This window comes from Scleropages formosus, chromosome 17 (genome assembly GCF_900964775.1).
Source record: "Scleropages formosus chromosome 17, fSclFor1.1, whole genome shotgun sequence".
In the NCBI taxonomy this organism is placed as follows: domain Eukaryota; kingdom Metazoa; phylum Chordata; class Actinopteri; order Osteoglossiformes; family Osteoglossidae; genus Scleropages; species Scleropages formosus.
The window spans coordinates 8,009,996-8,029,024 of NC_041822.1; the positions used below are offsets into that span (position 1 = coordinate 8,009,996).

The 19,029-nt window shown below is 45.5% G+C and overlaps 1 protein-coding gene across 6 annotated transcripts in view; it reads right to left on the reverse strand.

Annotated features, from left to right (window-relative positions):
- Nucleotides 1-19,029, reverse strand: part of wdfy3 (WD repeat and FYVE domain containing 3) — a 54,924-nt gene that overhangs the window by 21,153 nt on the left and 14,742 nt on the right. For 4 of the 6 annotated variants that reach the window (XM_029259342.1, XM_029259341.1, XM_029259339.1 and 1 more), the window contains 27 exons: nt 18,620-18,806; nt 18,232-18,389; nt 16,862-17,329; nt 16,375-16,476; nt 14,141-14,334; nt 13,570-14,027; nt 12,642-12,725; nt 12,059-12,239; nt 11,559-11,773; nt 11,278-11,390; nt 10,195-10,429; nt 9,355-9,455; nt 8,935-9,153; nt 7,915-8,096; nt 7,493-7,724; nt 7,013-7,173; nt 6,628-6,739; nt 6,019-6,209; nt 3,886-4,038; nt 3,700-3,773; nt 3,164-3,325; nt 2,849-2,943; nt 1,620-1,737; nt 1,178-1,395; nt 913-1,103; nt 420-566; nt 52-231 (listed from right to left, as the gene is read on the reverse strand). In XM_029259342.1, coding sequence (XP_029115175.1) covers nt 52-231; nt 420-566; nt 913-1,103; nt 1,178-1,395; nt 1,620-1,737; nt 2,849-2,943; nt 3,164-3,325; nt 3,700-3,773; nt 3,886-4,038; nt 6,019-6,209; nt 6,628-6,739; nt 7,013-7,173; nt 7,493-7,724; nt 7,915-8,096; nt 8,935-9,153; nt 9,355-9,455; nt 10,195-10,429; nt 11,278-11,390; nt 11,559-11,773; nt 12,059-12,239; nt 12,642-12,725; nt 13,570-14,027; nt 14,141-14,334; nt 16,375-16,476; nt 16,862-17,329; nt 18,232-18,389; nt 18,620-18,806 — 4,931 coding nt within the window. The remainder of the gene's footprint in view (nt 1-51; nt 232-419; nt 567-912; nt 1,104-1,177; nt 1,396-1,619; nt 1,738-2,848; nt 2,944-3,163; nt 3,326-3,699; nt 3,774-3,885; nt 4,039-6,018; nt 6,210-6,627; nt 6,740-7,012; nt 7,174-7,492; nt 7,725-7,914; nt 8,097-8,934; nt 9,154-9,354; nt 9,456-10,194; nt 10,430-11,277; nt 11,391-11,558; nt 11,774-12,058; nt 12,240-12,641; nt 12,726-13,569; nt 14,028-14,140; nt 14,335-16,374; nt 16,477-16,861; nt 17,330-18,231; nt 18,390-18,619; nt 18,807-19,029) is intronic. The other 2 variants (XM_029259340.1, XM_029259343.1) reach the window with 2 other exon arrangements.

Genomic DNA, 19,029 nt, shown 5'->3' on the forward strand with positions numbered 1-19,029 from the left:
AACAGCTTGAAGCATGTCACCCTCTCTCCAGGTGAAAACATGTAAATATACCATTTCAGAGTGGGGCCTAATGTTGAAAGGGAAGACGGTGGCTGCAAGCACACACAGGAACTCGGGGGTGGTCCACATGGAGGCCAGTTCGGGCAGATTGTGGTAGAAGTGCCCGAGAAACTGCATGAGAGTGGCGGGGTACTCCAGGAGCCAAGAGCCTTCCTCTTCTGCCTGCCACGGCTGTCATGAAAGAAAACACCAGCTTATTGCCAACTAATCATGAACCTACTGCTTGATTTCTGGGAATCCGACGTGCCATCAGTCAACATTAATCTGTCTCCCAAATGCAAAACGTGGAGTAGAAGAAAGGAGTTGATCAAAATTTAACAGAAAACAATTTTCCAGCCATGTCAGCCTCCTGTTCTCACCAGGTTGAAGAGGCCACGCAGCATGGCCAGCAGCAGGAAGGCTGCCTCCGTACACACGCTGTGAACCGAGCCCCCTGGACAGTCCCCCATGGAGCCGCTGGATGCGGGAATGCCAAAAATGAACGTCCACACAGCGTCCAAGTCACACTGTAGGGAGAATGCCAAGAAGCAGAACAATCCTGAAAAGAGAACTGAAAAGTGCACTTGGCACATACTGCAGCAGACAATATAACAAACAACTGGTTTTATTTGAGCCCATCCCTCAAAATAGAGACAAAGTGTATCCTGGATGGAACGCCACTGCAGGGCTTCCAATGTAAATATAAAAAAAAATCCAAATACAGTGCAAAACATACAGATGGCTTCGATTTAGAAAGAAATCAGAAAATGCTAGAGTAACGCAAACAGCCAGTTACTGTTCAAATATTAGTGACCTTCAAGCGGAGGTGTGGCTGTGGCGCAGTAATGCGAAGGGTTACATAGAGACACTGACGTGCAGGTTGCGTGGACGCTCTGCCACCGGCTGTTGCAAGAATAGTGCCATCAGCAGGAAGTGCAGCTCTGCCACATCACTGTGCTTTGGCATCAAGGTCTGAAGCACAGGGAACCCTGGGAAATGGCAGGCCTCCCGATTGATCTCCCGTATGACGCACCTTCCTCCGGCACCACGGCCAACATTGAAGCCTAGAAGAAAAGGGGCAGGGGTGGCTCAGTATCAAAGCCACGGTAACTCCCAGCCCCTCAGGAGTCTGGCTCACCTAGTACAGTGCCAATCCTGTCAGTGAGCACAGGTTCAGTGTTGTCCAGCCAGCCCCCTCCGCACAGACCCTCCCTGAAGCGGGCCAGAAGGGGCTGGCTGCTGAGCAGCGTCACCAGGATCCGCGCGGCTGCCGTCACGGTGCTCGGGTGCAGGTGCTCCTCCACGAACGCGAGTAGCCAGTCGAAACCCAGCGTCCGTGCCATTTCCTCGCATGCCCTGTAGGCGGTGGACGTGACCACAAACAGCCCGAGCTCTCTCACGCAACTCTCGTTCGTCATAAACCCAGAACCCCGACAACCCTAAAAACTCACTAACAATACAAAGCAACACGTCAAGAGAGCGGAGACACAAACTGAGGATGATCATTAATGAGAGGTATGTTCAAAATGTTTTCATACTTATGGAGAATTGTCAGCTGGCAGTAAAGAATGGGGACGTACAGGGTATTAACGGCGCACTTTTCTTTGGTGGTAAAGAGCAGATTCAGTAAGATGTCCAAAAGTCTGTTTCTCAGTAGGATGAGACTGGCAGAGAGATCCCCCGCATCGTCCTTGATTCCTAAAGGAAAGAAACGCTAAACTTAACTCCAGCTAATGATAAACAGTTGAATTAAACAAGGTCAACTCTATGTTGCGCAGGTTTTAAAGCACTACATATCCATATAGTACATTTGGTCCTTGGGCTATGAACAGTTTGTTTCTTGAAAAATTGTAACCTAACTTAAAAAAAAAAAAAAGATTTACTTTTTCAAAAAAAAATTGCTTACTTTCTTTCATTATCTTTTGTTACAGATTTTTTTGTTAAATAGTGAGTGCAACCTAGGTTTACCCATAAAGGTAATTATTAGCAGCGAAATATTTGCACACAAGCAGAAAAGAAGTGTGGCACCAGAATAATTGAACGGGCTTCCATAGTGTTTACAGCTTGTGTTTGATGTGTGAGTGATGCTAAAAGCACTGGTAAGAAAAAGAAAAAGAAAAAGAAGCCTGTTGCCATGGAGACCAAAGTACAGATAACAAAGAAAGATGAAAATGGTAGGATGATGTTGAATGTTATCTATCAGCATTAAATAGGAGTTTGTGGTGACAATTTACTAAGGTAAATCAAAAAGTATCCACAATAATCTGTATTCATATGAATATTTAACCTAGTATGTTTATTTCTGTAATATGAAATTAGTTTGAGTGTACAAATAGAATAAAAAAATAACATTAAACTATTAATAATATAAAGTCTCCCACGATATTATACATTGTAGAAATCTCAAGCTCTTAGATGACAACCTGTAAATAAATATAGGGACACCAGTATTATGATCAGCTCTTACTGACTGAAACTGAGCAGTAAAAGTGACTTTAGATTTATGTACGAAAAGAGTTACAAACAGACTCGTAATCCAAATTATGTTTGTAAACTGAGAGAGCAGTATATATAATTACATGTTTTATGGGACAAATCTGTTCTGAAGTTTTCCACAAATCATAGCTATTTCACTTTGTTTTAGTTCCTTAACAACAAACACAATTAGCAACTTTTATATTTTACATGCACAATATAGCTGTTTCAGACTGAAAACAGCAGAATCAGCTTTCAGGTTAAACACAGCGGTTAAGTCACAATTTCAGGTCCTTTATTGTTGCTTGGTTTAGAAATGTAAAGTATAATATACCTTGGTCACTCTTTTCTTCTGCATCGGCCTTCATAACAACAAATTTCTCACACACCGCATACGTGGGCAATGTGGAGGAAAGTAACTGGCCAAACCTAATGAAAGAAGCAAATGAAATGAGGAGCAGGACTTTAATGTTGAAATACATCTAAAACATTTCCATTTTCAAAGAAAAGAAAAAAAATTCTAATAATATAACAGCCACAAACTGTAGGTAGTGTCCAGACAAAGAGACTGGACATCTGGGTTACTGGGTTGTGGGCTCTTTCCAGTCTCCATGATATTCTCCCGCTACTGAAGAGCTCTCTGCAGCACCTGAGCAGGTCGCAGGCGCTGGGGAAGCCCTGCAGCAGCAGGCCGAGCAGACTGCCGATGGCTGCAATGGAGGCCTGGGACAGGGAGGGGTCCCGCAGGGTGAGCAGCAGCTTGGGAACCATCTGGAGCTCCCGCAGCAGCCTGCAGTTCTGGGGGGCCTCGCTGAAAGATCCAGAGAGCAGATATGCACATGCACACCATTGCACATCTGCACACACAGACTCACAATTATACAGGATTTACAACAGTATTTACAACTATGTAACTAACATTACGTACTGTATGTAACTAAGATTACAGTATTCATGATGGAAGATGTTACAGTAAGTCGTGCTCCTGATTGGAAGCACTCTTTTGTCTGTCATTAAAAAATCAGAATAGACTATATGTAGAATTTTCAAGAAGAACTGGTAAGTAAAATATATAACGACATTTGTACAACATCTTAATATTACAAATAAACGCCCTTATGAATTTTGTGAAGATTCTGAGACCAACAGCCCAGTGGTGACATCCCAGACTGCTGAGACACTCACCTGGATTCAGTGAGGAGCTCGATGAAGTGCTCGAACAGGGACAGGTGCAACTCGTGGGGTGCATGGAGCCATACCTGCGAAGGGGACAAAGCGGGTGAAAATGTTGACACTTTCCTGACCCCAGGCCGGACCTCGGCGCAGGAGCGCCCTCTTCTCGCTCGTCCTTGCTGCAGGCTGCGCCCTAACCTCCAAGTCACAGAGCAGCTCCTGGAAAGCAGTGGAGGTGGGGACGATGGCGGTCTCGTGGCTGCTGTCCATGGTGCCCACCAGGGAGAAGGTCAGGTGGAGGATGTGACTGTTGAGCAGAGCGCGCTTCTTCTTCAGCAGAATGGCCAACAGCTGTAATACAGTACAACCAGTGCAAAAGACTCGTTACAAGGTCCAAGGGAAATGTCATAATCGTTCGTGATATATCATTTTGGCGGGCGGAGTCGCCGGGATGGCACCGCGGGCATGGAGGGGGGTGGGTCTGGGACGCCAGATCTCGCCGTTGAGCCTTCTGGAGGTGTCGTGGGCTCAATTCAATGAAACATCAACGAAGGAAGGTGCCCACTTGACAACCCCAACGAAGTGCTCGCGGTGGCTCCCGGCGAGGAGGATGGTGTTTGCCCATGATGTGGGCTGATTTCTTTTTTGTTTTTTTTTAAGTGGAGGGAACTGTTTGGTGGGGGGTGAGGGGTATGTAGGGTTTTGGGAGGGATGGAGTACTGGTGGCGTGGTTGGTTTGTGTCCAGCCCCCCTTGATTTTGGCACGAGGGGTTGAACATCTTTCCCTGTGTATTATTGCATAGAAAATTGTACATTTACTTTTTTCACTTGTGACTTCTTTGTCCATAATTTATAATATTAGGTTTTTACACTAAACTACTTATGATGACTTACCCATTTATGCACCAGGGTATTCTTACTGTTTTAATCTACAGCAAGTACCTTGCTCAAGGGTACTACAGAAGGAGCCGCACTCAGACTAGGAACCTTTGTTTACAAAGAAACAGCTGTAACCACTGCACCATCTGCTGCCCCAGGTCAACTTAAATATACCTAATTTGGACAAATGTAAAAACTTAAATCAGGATACACAAGTTTTTGTAAAAATCTGCAAGGTTAAGATGAGGATTGACAGGACAGCTGGCAAGTGGCAGCAGCTCTGCTTGAGAAGAAACTACCTAGATGACAGCGCCACAGAGCCACACTCATCTGCCCTCTGCTGAAAAGCAGCTGTAGCTGAAGCACAGTTTGATGTTCACTTTGTGCAACAGGGATATCCTGACTTTCTCCTCAAGGCTGACTATATGAGCATATAGCAAAAACGGTACAGTGCCTTTTAATTTTAGTCAATGAAAGTTTATCTGTGAGATTTTCTCATGTTAAGATATTTTATAACATTAAGCTAATTTAAGTGTACTGGTTAGACCTGCAGGGGGTGCAGCGGCGCAGTGGCGCAGTGGGTTGGACTGCAGTCCTGCTCTCCGGTGGGTCTGGGGTTCGAGTCCCGCTTGGGGTGCCTTGCGACGGACTGGCGTCCCGTCCTGGGTGTGTTCCCTCCCCCTCTGGCTTTACGCCCTGTGTTACCAGGTAGGCTCTGGTTCCCTGGGACAAGTGTGTGTGTGTGTGTGTGTGTGTGTGTGTGTGTGTGTGTGTGTGTGTGTGTGTGTGTGGGGGTGGTTAGACCTGCTGTCTTCCACATGAGGACCCAGAGCAAGACATGCACCTTGAATTGCTCCAGTAAAAAATTATCCAGAAGTGTGGAGAAAATTGTCAGCTAAATAAGTGAATACTAATGCGTACAAAATAACGATTCCTAAAACTGGACTGCTCATTATATGTGGAATCACACACACACTGCCGGAAACCGCTTGCCCCAAGCAGAGTCGCAGCAAACTGGAGCCTAACCCGGTAACACAGGGCGCAAGGTTGGAGGGGGAGGGGACACACCCAGGACAGGAGGCCAGTCCATCACAAGGCACCCCAAGCAGGACTCAAACCCCAGGCCCACCGGAGAACAGGACATGGTCAAGCCCACCGCACCCCCATTATGTGAAATCAGTTCTCTTTAATTTACCATGTTTTATGTTGGTTTCAAGGTACAGCAGAGCCACACAAAACACACTGGAATCTAGATGCTTCTGGTGATGCTTGGTAAGTTACAACAAGTTACAAGCATGTTTCTACATAAAATGCAGAATTTTACACATTTATACACATTTTGACCATATCTGGTACAACTGAGAAGAAACAGCACTTAATGAAAATACGGCTTTTGGTCTGCATTGGAATAAGTAGAAAAATTCCTGGCATTTTCTGATGGATCATACGCACTTGGTATCCCCTGATGCGCTCCATCTCCTTGCTGGCTAGCGGGTTGCTCTTGACAACGCACACCAGCGTTTTGACCGATGCATACAGTCCTTCCACATCTGACGCCATGGCAACCAGGCCCAGGATAGCGGCTGCACCGCCAATATACTGTAGGTTTGTTGCCACTGGCTTGGGCACAAAAACACAAACACCTGGAAAGAAAATGGACAGTGACTTTGTAAATCTGCATCTTAGTCCTAACATAAACACCGAACTCATATATACACCTGAAGTGCAACAGTCCAAGGGCACCGCCCACAACTCTTCAAAACCACCAAATACATGCATTTGGGTCAATGTAAACTGTCTTCAGTGAAAAAGTATATATCACATGGCCATCTTGCAGTTCTACCAATTTGACAAGCTAATGAATTTGATTTTACATTTAGTTACATAAAAAACAACCGCCAACATTAAAAGAGATCTAAGGTTCTGTGATGGGATGTTTTAAATGAAAGCACAGGAATGCAAAGGAATGATGAGAGAACTAGTACAAGACCAGGCTGTGTGGCTGCAGGAATGAATTGGGATCAGTTTGTGCCATCATGCTGATCATCATGTCCATCGTACCCAGGTAGCCAATGACTGCCGCACCCACGGTGCGCGCTGGCCCATTCAGGTGGCCGGACCCATTGTGCAGGAGCTTCACAGGCGTGGAATTTTCGTGGGAAGACACCGCCAACTAAGGGGCAACAGGTAGAGAACACATGTCAAAGCAGGCCCCTTGTGTACCGCAACAATCTGACCCCTTGCGACCTTTCAGTCTGTGCTCTCCTGACCCTTAACAACTGTGTTGAGCTTCCAGGAGAGACATGTGTTCCACATGGGTCCTAACAGGTTCATCAACAGCTTATCTGACCATAGCAACCTGGTGGCAATACAATGTGATGGATCAGAGAGGTCCTACTAAGCTGGGTCCCAGTAGGAACTGGTTTCTCTGGGCAGGAGAACGTACTTGCTTGGCGATGGCCTTGCTGTCCAGCTTGTTGTAGACCTTTCTGATCTTGGCCATGGTGAGTGTGGAGACTGACAGCGCATAGAGGCTGAAAGATACCTTCTCTTCTGTTAGAAGGGCCACAGGGAATGGGATGCCAGCTTCCACTTTTGACTCTTTACCTTTGGGTAGACATAAGATGAGTGACCACCTGCTGAAAACATTGTATTGCAACCAGCTACACACCTCAGGCGAATTAAAGGCTTTAAATTTAAATGAAGTTCGATAAATTTTCAGCTTAGTAAACATGTTAACAATTTTAAATTTGGAAAACTAATAGATAGTCAATAATATCCGAGTATCCTAACTGAAAGAGTGACAAACACACACTCTATTTTTCAGTAGTTAGCCTAAGATTATTTTATCTACATTAAATGTCTGAAGGAGAAATAACTTGAAAAGTATAACCACAAGCACAAGTGTGTGTCCACAAACACTTACAGGGCAAGTACACAGCCTGGAAACTGCCCACGTAGTTGGGGCCCAGCTCGTAGATGACAGACACGCTTGTGGCAGGCAGCACCTCCTCCAGGAAGTGGGTGGGTCCGAGGCGCCAGGCGAGCGTGGACAGCTGGCGCTGCGCGGGCGGTGTGCCCACATAGCCATATACCGTGCTGGCTACAGGGGTGTGTCCAGAGCCCGAGCCCCCTGGTATGCTGTGGATGTAATGGAGCTGTCGCAATGAGGACATAGAGTAAGTATCTAAATAGCTGTAAGTAATAAAGACAAAATTTAAACCAAAAACAAAAGACTCCACAACTACAAAAAAGCAACAACATACAGCGTGGTGATCACAGAATCAGAGCACTGTTTCGGTGCGGTAATGCAGGCCTAAGCTGTCATGGCGCATGAAAGGTGCTCACCTTGACAGTGCTGACCAGCTGGCCGTCAATGTAGAGCGCTGCCGAGCTGTTCTTCAGCATACCTTTGCTCATGACCAACACCAGGTGGTGCCAATGTCCCTCACCGATGAGGTCGGCGACGTGGAAACGAGCACAGCAGGGCAGGACCTCGAAGAAGGACGGCTCCTCCCTGAAATCATCTGCTGGGGGAATTCAGCTGGATCTCAAATACATGTGTAATCTAGGGGTGTAACAACTGGTCAGGAATTGCGGGGTTTGAAAAAGCTATTAGTAATTTTTAATAGTTCTCTATGGAGTTTAAATGCATTCTTGACTGAATAAAGGAAGACGCACAATCCCCCTGGTGCCGCTGTGGTGCGGTCCATGGCCAAGGTGTGGCCACACACAAGGTCCCTCAGGCTTTTAGCAAATATTGTGCTCAAAAACACCATCTCTCTGCCTAACCCTAAAATCCAAAAGTCTCACACACACGTTGTCTGAAACTGCTTGTTCCGAGCGGGGTCGCGGCGAGCCGGAGCCTAGCCCGGCAACGCAGGGCGCAAGGCTGGGGAAGGGGAGGGGACACACCTCGGACAGGACACCAGTCTGCCGCAAGGCACCCCAAATGGGACTCGAACCCCAGACCCGCGCACCTGAAACTCTGTAGCCTAAAACAACATCAGGCAGGTACACTGGCATTGATTACATCATTTATAAAAGAAAATGGCAGGTGTAAAACTCCAAACAATGGTACTTATTTATTATTATTATTGATTCATTCAGCTGATCTTTCTCCAGAGTAATTTACAATATCAGGTTTGTATAATAAGCGATTTACAATGACTTGCCCTTTTATACGGCTTGCTTAGTTCATTTGAGCTATTCAGGGTAACCACCTTCCTCAAAAGTACTACAGCAGAAGGTGGGTTTTGAAACTGAATTTTTCTATCAGTCTCTCAGTTATGAGGTGGTGACTCAAACCACTGTGTCTCATGAGAAAGGTACTGAAAGACCACTGGAGTGGTAGACAGGAGCATTTACCACAGCTCAGCAGCAGTTCCTCCCTCGTGGAGATGGTGATCATGCGCTCCCTGGGGGACAGTGAGATGGCCAGGCACACATAGTGTTCCTCAGAGGAACTGGTCCTGCGCACCAGCGTCAACAGTCGAACCGGGTGTTCATGGGTTGAGCCCCCGAAGCGGTCCACGTAGAGCCAGCAAGAGTAACTGAGACCCGATGGAGGGGGGAAAAGACGCTCTCCTGCAGACAGGGGAGGACACTCAGTGATGGTGAGATGGGCAATATCAAAAAAACAAGGGAAAAACAAAAAGTGGTTTATTACAGTTGCAGAAAAACGTTGAAGTGTGTTGGGAAAGCAGAACGGAAACGCGGGGGATACGGAAACAGAACTGTATTTGCCCTATGAAAATGCCATATGCATAAAGATGTTCGGAGACTGACCGTATCCCAGGCCACTGACCACCGCCCCATCGCTGGCACCTGAGCCATTCGTGCTGTTGGAAGGGAAGTTGTGAGGAGCCACGCTCGGCAGGAACAGACACCTGTGGGAAAAGCATAAATCCAGACAGCATAATTACAGAGATCCACAACACTCTATTTACACGGTTGGCTGTAATATTCTGAACAGCAATCGTTCTCCTACAGGCCATGTTCCAGGTACATTCCTTATTCCCTTGTTTATAAAACTGCTTTTTTTCACAAGAAAAACTCTTTCACGTTGTTTTTAACGTTGAATAAATTCCTGTGTAGCCGGTCATCTTCGCCACGTTGCCTGCCGCTCCAGGATGCTGCAAATACCACATAATCTACACTACACCACTCAAGTAGCAATAATGCCACGGCTTAGGCTACTGTGGTACCTGAACCTTATCCCACTGTGTTTTCTTTTAAGGGGTCTGTCTTCTTCTCAAAACTCATACACTGATCGGAGCAGTAGTGTTGAAAATTTCCCTTAGGCAGAGGAACAGGCCTATTGACCGCAAATAATGTTCTTTACACCTCCTGGCCACTGTCTCAATAACACGGTCTTTCATAACCTTCCTCTGAGCATGGACATCACCATTGCCCCAGGGTGTGCCACAGTATAAATCTCACTTGATTCAGTGAGAATCAGCCAAAAAAAATGTAACCATTAGACGCCCACTGTTTCACTTGGTCAGACAATCTGTTTGTCTATCCCACTTTGACCAAAGCAAACAGCAGACTTAAGGATAAACAAGCCTGATACAAGCACCCTGATGGGATTTCTGTCCCTGGGAGATAAAGGTAGGCCAGCCTTACCCAAACCCTTCTAAAGACATGTCAAACTCCACAAAGGCTGGAGTGATTGATGAGCCACGCTGCCTGATGTTGTGAGGTGTTGTCATGGAGACAAGGCTCTTGACTCTGGCCAGAGGCACGGTGCTGTCTTTGGCCGAACGGACCAGACTCCGACTGATTCTGTACTGGCCGTTGTCTTCAGTCCCAGCAAAGTCACTGTCGGGACCAAAACCTTCCATGGACATAGTCATGGTGTCTGGGAGAAGACACATTCAAAAATTAAAAAAAAAAGACCACTTCCCTCAGGAGTAAAAGAACAACACTGGTTGCTTGAATTACACACTGCCGAATTACGAAGTTACAAACATTTTACATTACATTTAGAAAACATTTTGCAGTCTACTTCTTTTGAATTGAATTTTCTTTACTTATCTATATTTTAAACCTTCTATTTGTTGCGGAGCAAGGCCTATTGTTCTTTTTTTTTTTTTTTTTTTTTACACAGTTCCCAAACAGAATAGCAATGTGGGATGGACTAATTGAACAGTGTTCACAGCTTTTGTCTGATGTTTCTAAAAGCTGCTGATTAGTAACAAGATGAAAAATGTTCACGTTGATGGGATGAATCAGTCAACAACTAGCATGGAACAGGAGTCTGCATAGACAAGATATTTTTATTTCTAGTTCATTTTTAAACTAGTTTTCCTTTTAATATAGCTCAAAACGTTTAAAAATTAATCTCACAAATTTATTTATTATAGCTATACCTGAGATATTTTACAGACTCTTAAACTGTAAATAATTTTTGGGATGTCGGTGTTAAGCCTTCATTGGTTGTCACTCAATGGTAAAAGTTACAATGGAGTTAAGAACAAACAAAATTACAAACAGAATTACTGTCCCAATTGTGTCTGTAAGCTGACAAATCAGTGTGTAGCAATTACTAGATGGAAAGTCCTACCATAAAAGCATCATGCATAGGTCTGATTACTAAGTGTCTGAAACAAGCATAAACCTTAAAATAATCATAAAACTGACTTAGCCGTTGCAAATTCTTCGTAATTTGGAAGGATTTAAATTACAGGCTGGTAATGTATGTCTTACTTCCCGTCTCTGCTTCGTAACTGAGAGTGTTTGGTTTGTGGACTCGATACTGCTTTAGAAGCTTCTTGTCCCATGCGCCACAGTTTAGTGGGTTCCCCAAGCGCAGAAACTCTCTGAAAAATTAAAATACAGGTCATTATCTTGTAGCAGCAGATCTACAGCTTCGACCAAGGAGCTGCGTCGCTGCTGACTTTTCCAGATGATCAGAGCTCACAAAGACGTGTTTACTTCATCACATGGCACAAGCAAGGATCGCATGCACATGTGCCAGCGGTGTTTACCTGAGCACCACGGGCTGCGAGGCCTGTGAAACAAGCCTCTCAAACACCCTCTGAAGCGGTGGGTGCAGGGGGTGTGCTTCGTCCGCCAGAGCACAACTGCAGCGCTGAAGCAGCCTCAGGTGCAGACCCGCCTCACAGAGCGTCTGCTGGTTTCGCTCCGACTGTGCCCACTGCAGCAGGATGTTTGCCACAGCTAACTGCAGGTCTACAGCATGCTGGAGGAGGAGGAGGAGGAGGAGGAGGAGGAGAAGGAGAAGGGGGACAAGAGACACAATGGATCTTAAACAACATGTGAGGAATGAGACTGTTCATGATGATCCTCAAAAGCCACAAGGATGACATCGCTGTGGAGAACAGGCAGCCGCTCCCTTAAGTAAACATCGTAATTTACTATGCTGTGGTAAAGTCACGTACTGTTTGAAACCTCCACGGCAAGACGCTAAAAAGACAAGCAAGAAGACCTTCATGTCCTTAAGGCAGAAGGTAAGGGATTCCTGTACCTCAGGCTGAACCTCGGAGGTAACAGATGGAAGCAAGTCCAGCATGGCTAAACATGCCCCGGGGTGAATGACCATGGAGTCTGAGAGATGCAGAGGAGGCTCTCCTGGCTGGGTCTTTGACTCAGTCTTAGCTCTCCCAGAAAGAGGTGATGCAGGCACAGACGCCATGGGGCAGCCAGATCTACAGCGAAAGACCACATTGAAGGGAACAGCACACTATCATTTATTCCTAACACTTAACCATACAAAAGCAACATCCCTGGTGATGTTCAAAAGCAATTTGTCAACTTCATCTAAGCTTGTCAAAGCCTACTTGTTCAAACAAAAATGAGTCTTTTCTGTGTCACATCTAATGTGAATGTCTCATAAAACACACTTCCTGACTGATCAACAAATATCAGCTAATTCGAAGCGAAAGATTACGACTTAAGGCTCAAAATGTAACTGGGAAAAAGGGAGTTCTAGAGCAGATGTCAGCAGAGATATGTACTGCAAGCTTTCGGCAGAAGGCGGAAGGGAGCTGAGGACTGGAGTGAAAAGGGTGAGAAGCAGGAGAAGGTGGGAGCGGCTAGTGGCGCTGTACCTCTTCCTGGCCATGGCTGGAGTACCCCAGGGGGAGGGAAGCGAAGCCTCATGTGTCAGGCAGGGAGGTACCTGGTCAGCACGACTACACCCATACAGAGGTCCGCAAACACACAGATGCACGCATCGCAGCGGCAGAGCCAACAACAGCCAGGAAAGGCCCAGAGTTAGTGGGGAGGAGGAAAACAGTGTAGGAAGCAGTTCGACCTTCAGATGGAGCACACGAGCACACACTTCGACACACACAGTCCAAACAACACCTCTGCTACACTGCATTAACCATCTCTGGTCAACAGGGTCTACAGACCTATTAAGGTGTACATTCTGTTTACCCTTTCATGGTATTAGTACCATTCTACCCAATAAGCAAAAGGTGATCATGTCCTTAAATGCAGAGGGATCTAAAAATATTTCACTCACAGGATTCAAGGAAATGTAAAAACTGACAGTAGTACGTCTGGCCGAAACTGATGAACCGCATTAATGTGTCTTGTGTATACGATTAATACTTTAAAGTAAAATGATCATGCTCAGGGGTTTCTTTTGTCTGTAGCTAAAACAGAAATGGATAAATATAATAAGTTGGATGACATGTGAATCCTTATTAATTAAACAGCATCACCTAAATGAGCCCCACAGCACAGACTTCTGTGAGTGACTTTTCAAGGTCCGCCATCCTCCTTCGGTTCTTACACCGCAAGGACAATAAGCTCCTGAACTTCATCACGCATTTACTTAATTAAAACATCCTAAAAAAGCCCATAAAAAGGACCAAATTCTTGAAGTGACACCCTGATCAGAAACCATCTTGAATCTATCCTGAATCTGTAAAAACTTCTACAACGCTTAAACAAAGCACAAAAGCTCTAGAAATGTAAATTCAAAACGGGGAAAAAAAAAACACCTTCGGAAAGCAGCCCTGGTCTTACCTGTCGAAAGAGTCGGTGGCCACCTTGTACAGGTATATGAAGAGCCTGCCGCAGTGTCTGAGCGCAGGGTCCACGCAATCCACCGGGAGGACATCGCTTTCTAGCATCCTCTGAAACGGCTGGGCGTTGGAAGGGAACGCACTGGCCACCACTGTCTTTGTGGACTCCGAGAAGCAACCTAGGAGCCTCACAGCTTCCGCCAGTTTCTCGTAGCGCACCTCTGTTCGGAAGTAGTGAGAGCTGGCGGGCTCGTAGCGCATAGCCGCCACCAGCGTGCACAAGGCCGTCCGCAGCAGCTCCAGCACCTGGCTCTGGCTCACCTTTTCCCAGCAGTCCTTGGGGGGAGAGGCGAGGGACCCCTCCATGGCCACCAGGAGGGATGTGATGTAAACGAAGCCACCCACCCTGCGGAAGACCATCCGGGTGCGATGGCTCTCTCTCAGGGCTGCCAAGAGGGCCTGTAGAGGTGAGAGAGCAGAAGGGTGGCATTAGGTAAGCCGCGACCCGAGCGTGAGGAACGTGGTAAAACAGCGTGCTTCAGCCCGGTAGACCCTAGAAAGGCTGCTCTCACCTCAAGAATGTGGGTTTTAAGCTGCAGCTCAGTGGAGGAGGCCGAGTGCATGAGGCCCAGCAGAGTGCCCATGTCGTCCTCACCGCTGGGAGAGAGCACCAGCTGCTGGATGATGGACAGAGCATGTTTGCGGCACTGCCGGTACTTCACGATGTTGTGGACACACCTGGCACCTCCGAACTCCCGGAAAAGACCTGAAAGACAGTCTTACGTTTAAACTGAGAAATGCGAGACTGCACACTTCAGCAGCCCAGTAAGGCGACTTGAGCTGGAATTAAAGGTTAAACTGTCATACGACGGAACACAGCAAAATACAACAGAGCAAGTAAAAACATCTTAATGGTATGTACAAATCTATAATAAGCACTAGATGCAAAGGCACAACTTCAAGAAAACAAAAATAAAATATATAGCACTAGAATTTACGGATTAATATATTTTAAAATATACTGTCCTCTGCCGTCATCATTCATTAATTTTAAATAACATTTCAGTCATAAACAGTCGAAACCTGTCAATCCATAAATGCAAATAAACTGGCTATTTTAATTGTGAAAAAACATTTTTTCCAGTTCATTTATTTATTTTCATTGCATTTTCTTCACTGATCTATTTTCTGAAATGTATTTTGGGTTGCTGAGCAAAAGTAACCCTTATGTACCCTCCCAGCTTATACGTCTCAGTAAAAGATGCCTAAACTGAAGCAGATTAATTTAACTCATTCCCACTGCATTTATAACTTGTGTCTGGTGTTTGCGGAGTGTTGGTGATAAATACATTTACATTTGAGTTTATTTATTTAGCAGATGCTTTTCTCCAAAGCGACTTCCAATGAACTCTATTAAGTCAAAAAACACAAGATGAGGATTTTTGCAGATGCTTAACAATGAGCAGTGAAAAGGAATTTTGCAAGGACCATGTATTTTTAATGTCAACAATTCTAGTTAGTTGAAATTTTAATGCAGCTCAGTGTTAACAGACTACTAAAATTAAATGTATATTTTTAGTTCGTCGTCTCTAAATTGAAGGTTTTTAGAGAACCGAACCTCCTGGTAAATTTTCAGATGCCTGTATCACACACACACACACTTTCTGAACTGCTTGTCCCATACGGGGTCATGGAGCTTAACCCGGTAACACAGGGCGTAAGGCCGGAGGGGGAGGGGACACAACCAGGACGGGACGCCAGTCCGTCGCAAGGCACCCCAAGCGGGACTCGAACCCCAGACCCACTGGAAAGCAGGACTGTAGTCCAACCCACTGCGCCACCGCACCCCCATGCCTGTATCATTAACCCTTTACTGATTGTGACATTGTAGAAAAAATGTACAAACATGCTGAGTTATGGTCAGTCGTGTTCGTAAGCTGAGAAAACAGCGCACAGTCAGAGGTGCGGCAGAAGGCACTCTTCACCACAGAACATCAAACATCCTGTTGAGTACTGCGGGAGCTGCAGGACTAGTTGTGACAGCGTGAACGCAGCTATTATATCTGACCGATCCCTGGAGAAGTGCTGTGTTTGACTTCTCTTTCCCAAAGGGAAGGAAGTCCTGCCAGTCTGGCAGCAGTCCAACACAAAGTGTAGGAGGGAGAACACAAGAAGCAGTCAAACTGCTTTTGGCCACTGTTCCGATATTGGAACCACACCGCAGCGGTGAATGTTGGCAGGACCTCAGTCCTAAAGAATCGTTCATCTCGTGAAGAAATACATGTCTTCGAAGACTATCACAATAAAAGAGGACTGCAAGTGAGCAGCCCTGCTGTCTCACAGCGCCTGGGTGGTGCGAGAGGATGTGGGTTCGATCCCCGCTCAGTCTGTGCGGAGTTTGCATGTTCCGTCCGTGTCTGCGTGGGTTTCCTCCGGGTGCTCTGGTTTCCTCCCACAGTCCGAAGACATGCTGTTCAGGTTCCCCCATAGTGTGTGAGTGACACAGAGAGAGAGTGTGTGTGTTCCACTGATGTATGGATGAATGACCCAGTGTAAGTAGTGTATCTAGCAGTGTAAGTCACCGTGGTGAATAAGGTGTGTGGGCTGATAACACTACATAGAGTTCATTGGAGGTTGCTTTGGAGAAGAGCTTCAGCTAAATAAGTAAATGTAACAGATGATGTCTTCAACTCAGACATAGGTACTGAAGGGATGGGATTTCCTGGGTCAGTTCACATTTGATTTAGTCTACACTGGGACTCCAGGGTCACAACAAAGTAAATAAAACGAACGATGGTACACACACCTGCATTGGTGTTGGACCCCTGCAGGAGCACAGCAAGAGTCTCCATCACCAGAAAGGCCAGCTCTTTCTGCTCTTCAGACCCACGGCTGCTCTTCAGGTCGACTGACAAAGAAAACCAATTAACGAGCGAAAGAAAACTTAATCCAGCCTTTTGAGTTATGCCAGACTACTTTTAGGAATACTAGAAAACTGAAGAATGTTCATAAATATTTTTAAATCAAATCAAAGACAATCCTACAGATACTCAGAGGACTACAGAAGACTTTTCTTTCCATTCTATTCTCATTATTCTAAAATAACGAGTTTTTAAAGTTATTCAGTTGTTCAACAACCTGCTACCTTAAGCATTAACAACTACAAATGAAGTGAAAGAAATTTTAATCTTTCTCAAATTTAAATCTGTTGCTGTACAAATAGCTTGACTGATATCAACCTCGGAAAATACCAGGAACACAGGTCACTGTACACCGATATAACTCCTACTTACCCTGCTCACTTTGGACCTGCATGGGCTCTTTCATGAACGCAACATACTTGTGCAGCAGGTTGACCATGACCTCCAGGAGGCCCACCTCCCGGAAGACATCACCGAAGACTGGGTGATGCCGGCTGAACCTCAGCAGGGTATTCATGATCATGATGCTGCACTGGTAGGAGCTGCTGGCCTTGAGCATTACACTCAGGCCAAACAGCTCCTTGCAAGGGACATAGTTCAGATTGAAGACCACAAACTCCAGCAGCTCAAAGTACTTGGGCTGTACCTCTGGAATCCTGGAGATCTTCTCACTTATCATGGACAATGTGTGCTGAGTTTCTAGGATGAAGTAGTTGGCGTTATCAGCCATGTAAACTGAAGCTACGGCATCCAAAATAATAAGAGCAAGGTGACTGGTTTTAGCCTTCAGGAAGACGTTCTGAAGAACAGAAAAGGCCTGGACATTCCTCACTGTGTGACCTGGGAGCAACAAAGGAGACAGGCTGTCGAAAACAGAAATTCCAAAATGATTTGAATCGGGTCACATTACCAAACATATGGCTCAATTATAGCACATGTTCATTTGCACAGAATAGAAGGGAAAAGATATTTTTTAAAATTTTACTTATTTAATATTACAACTAACAATATTAAGCTACTTACATTGACTAACCCATTCAAATAGCTGGGTAATATTTACTGTTCAATTCAGGACAAGCACCTTGCTCAAGGGTACTACAGCATGAGCGAGATTTCAACCTGGATCCTTGACATGCAAGGACGCGAACCTATGTCCTCTGAGTGTAAGGCAGCAGCCCTAACCATTGTGGCACCTACTGACATGATTTAGGCATAAATTAAAAACAATAAAAAAGTATTGTTTAGGGCAATTCTATATTAAAGGCAAATACGAAAAAAATGGTGGGAACAATCAATTCAAACACACACACAGATTTTCTGAACCGCTCGTCCCATACGGGGTTGCAGGGAACCGGAGCCTAACCCGGCAATACAGGGCGTAAGGCCGGAGGGGGAGGGGACACACCCAGGACGGGACGCCAGTCCGTCGCAAGGCACCCCAAGCGGGATTCGAACCCCAGACCCACTGGAGAGCAGGACCCGGTCCAACCCACTGCGCCACCGCACCCCCCTACAATCAATTCAGTGAAGTATAAATTTCTTCTTGAAATTTTGCATCTCTTATTTCAGTATTTCATTTCTGGTGGTGTTGTCGGCATTTACATATACTGGCTCTTTTGCTCGGACGTATCTGAAGAACCACACAGAAGACATTGCAGACTGAAAAAGGTACCATTTTTTTTCTTGCAAAGATAGTAAAAAGGAAGGCAGCCGCTAAATATTATAAATTTGGAGGAACCAACCAACTCCGGAGGGCTGGGGAACCACAAATCCTGGGAGAAGGAAAGGAGCTGCAGTGGTGATTCCGGACATCTTTAGTTCACTCACTCCATAGGTTGTCAGGGAGGTAACCAAGTTGACCAGGTCATTCAGAGCATCTCTGGAATCGTTCTGCTCTAACCTGGAATGCATAGACCAAACCCTAATAAACACAGGCTTAAAGGAAGCTTATGTCCTTTGCACACCAAAGAACATTAATAAAACTACTACTGGGTTAACAACACAGATCTTCAGCTGTTATAAACATGTACTATACCAGGGCCAAAGGAAGAAGGGCTAAAGGGCCAAAAAGCCAAATATGTCTATGTCTGAACAAGGAAGAAGTCCCACTGTTTCCGCAGTGGACCATACCTGAGCATCAGATCACAGAGAAAGGAGTAACCTTGGCACAAGCGAAAGTCATCCAATAGTGTTTGGGATTTGGCACTGGAGTCCTTCAGGAAGCAGCACAGGCCTGCAAGCATCTCCACAACCTCCAGGGGTGACAGGTCATCTGACTGCTGCATATTCTGAATGCACGTGGCCAAACATTCTTTCTCTGAAGGGAAAATCGACTTCATATTACATTTAAAAATGAAACATTAAGTGATCACATGCAAATTACATTTGACAATGATGCACGCTATAGTAAAATGTTTCCTACCATCAACTTCACCCTAATCACCAGTGAAAAAGGAACACAATTAAATGTCTAAGTGCGAAAAAGACATATTGTTTTATCTCTAATGATCATTAAAGTAATAAAAATATGTAGGGCTTAC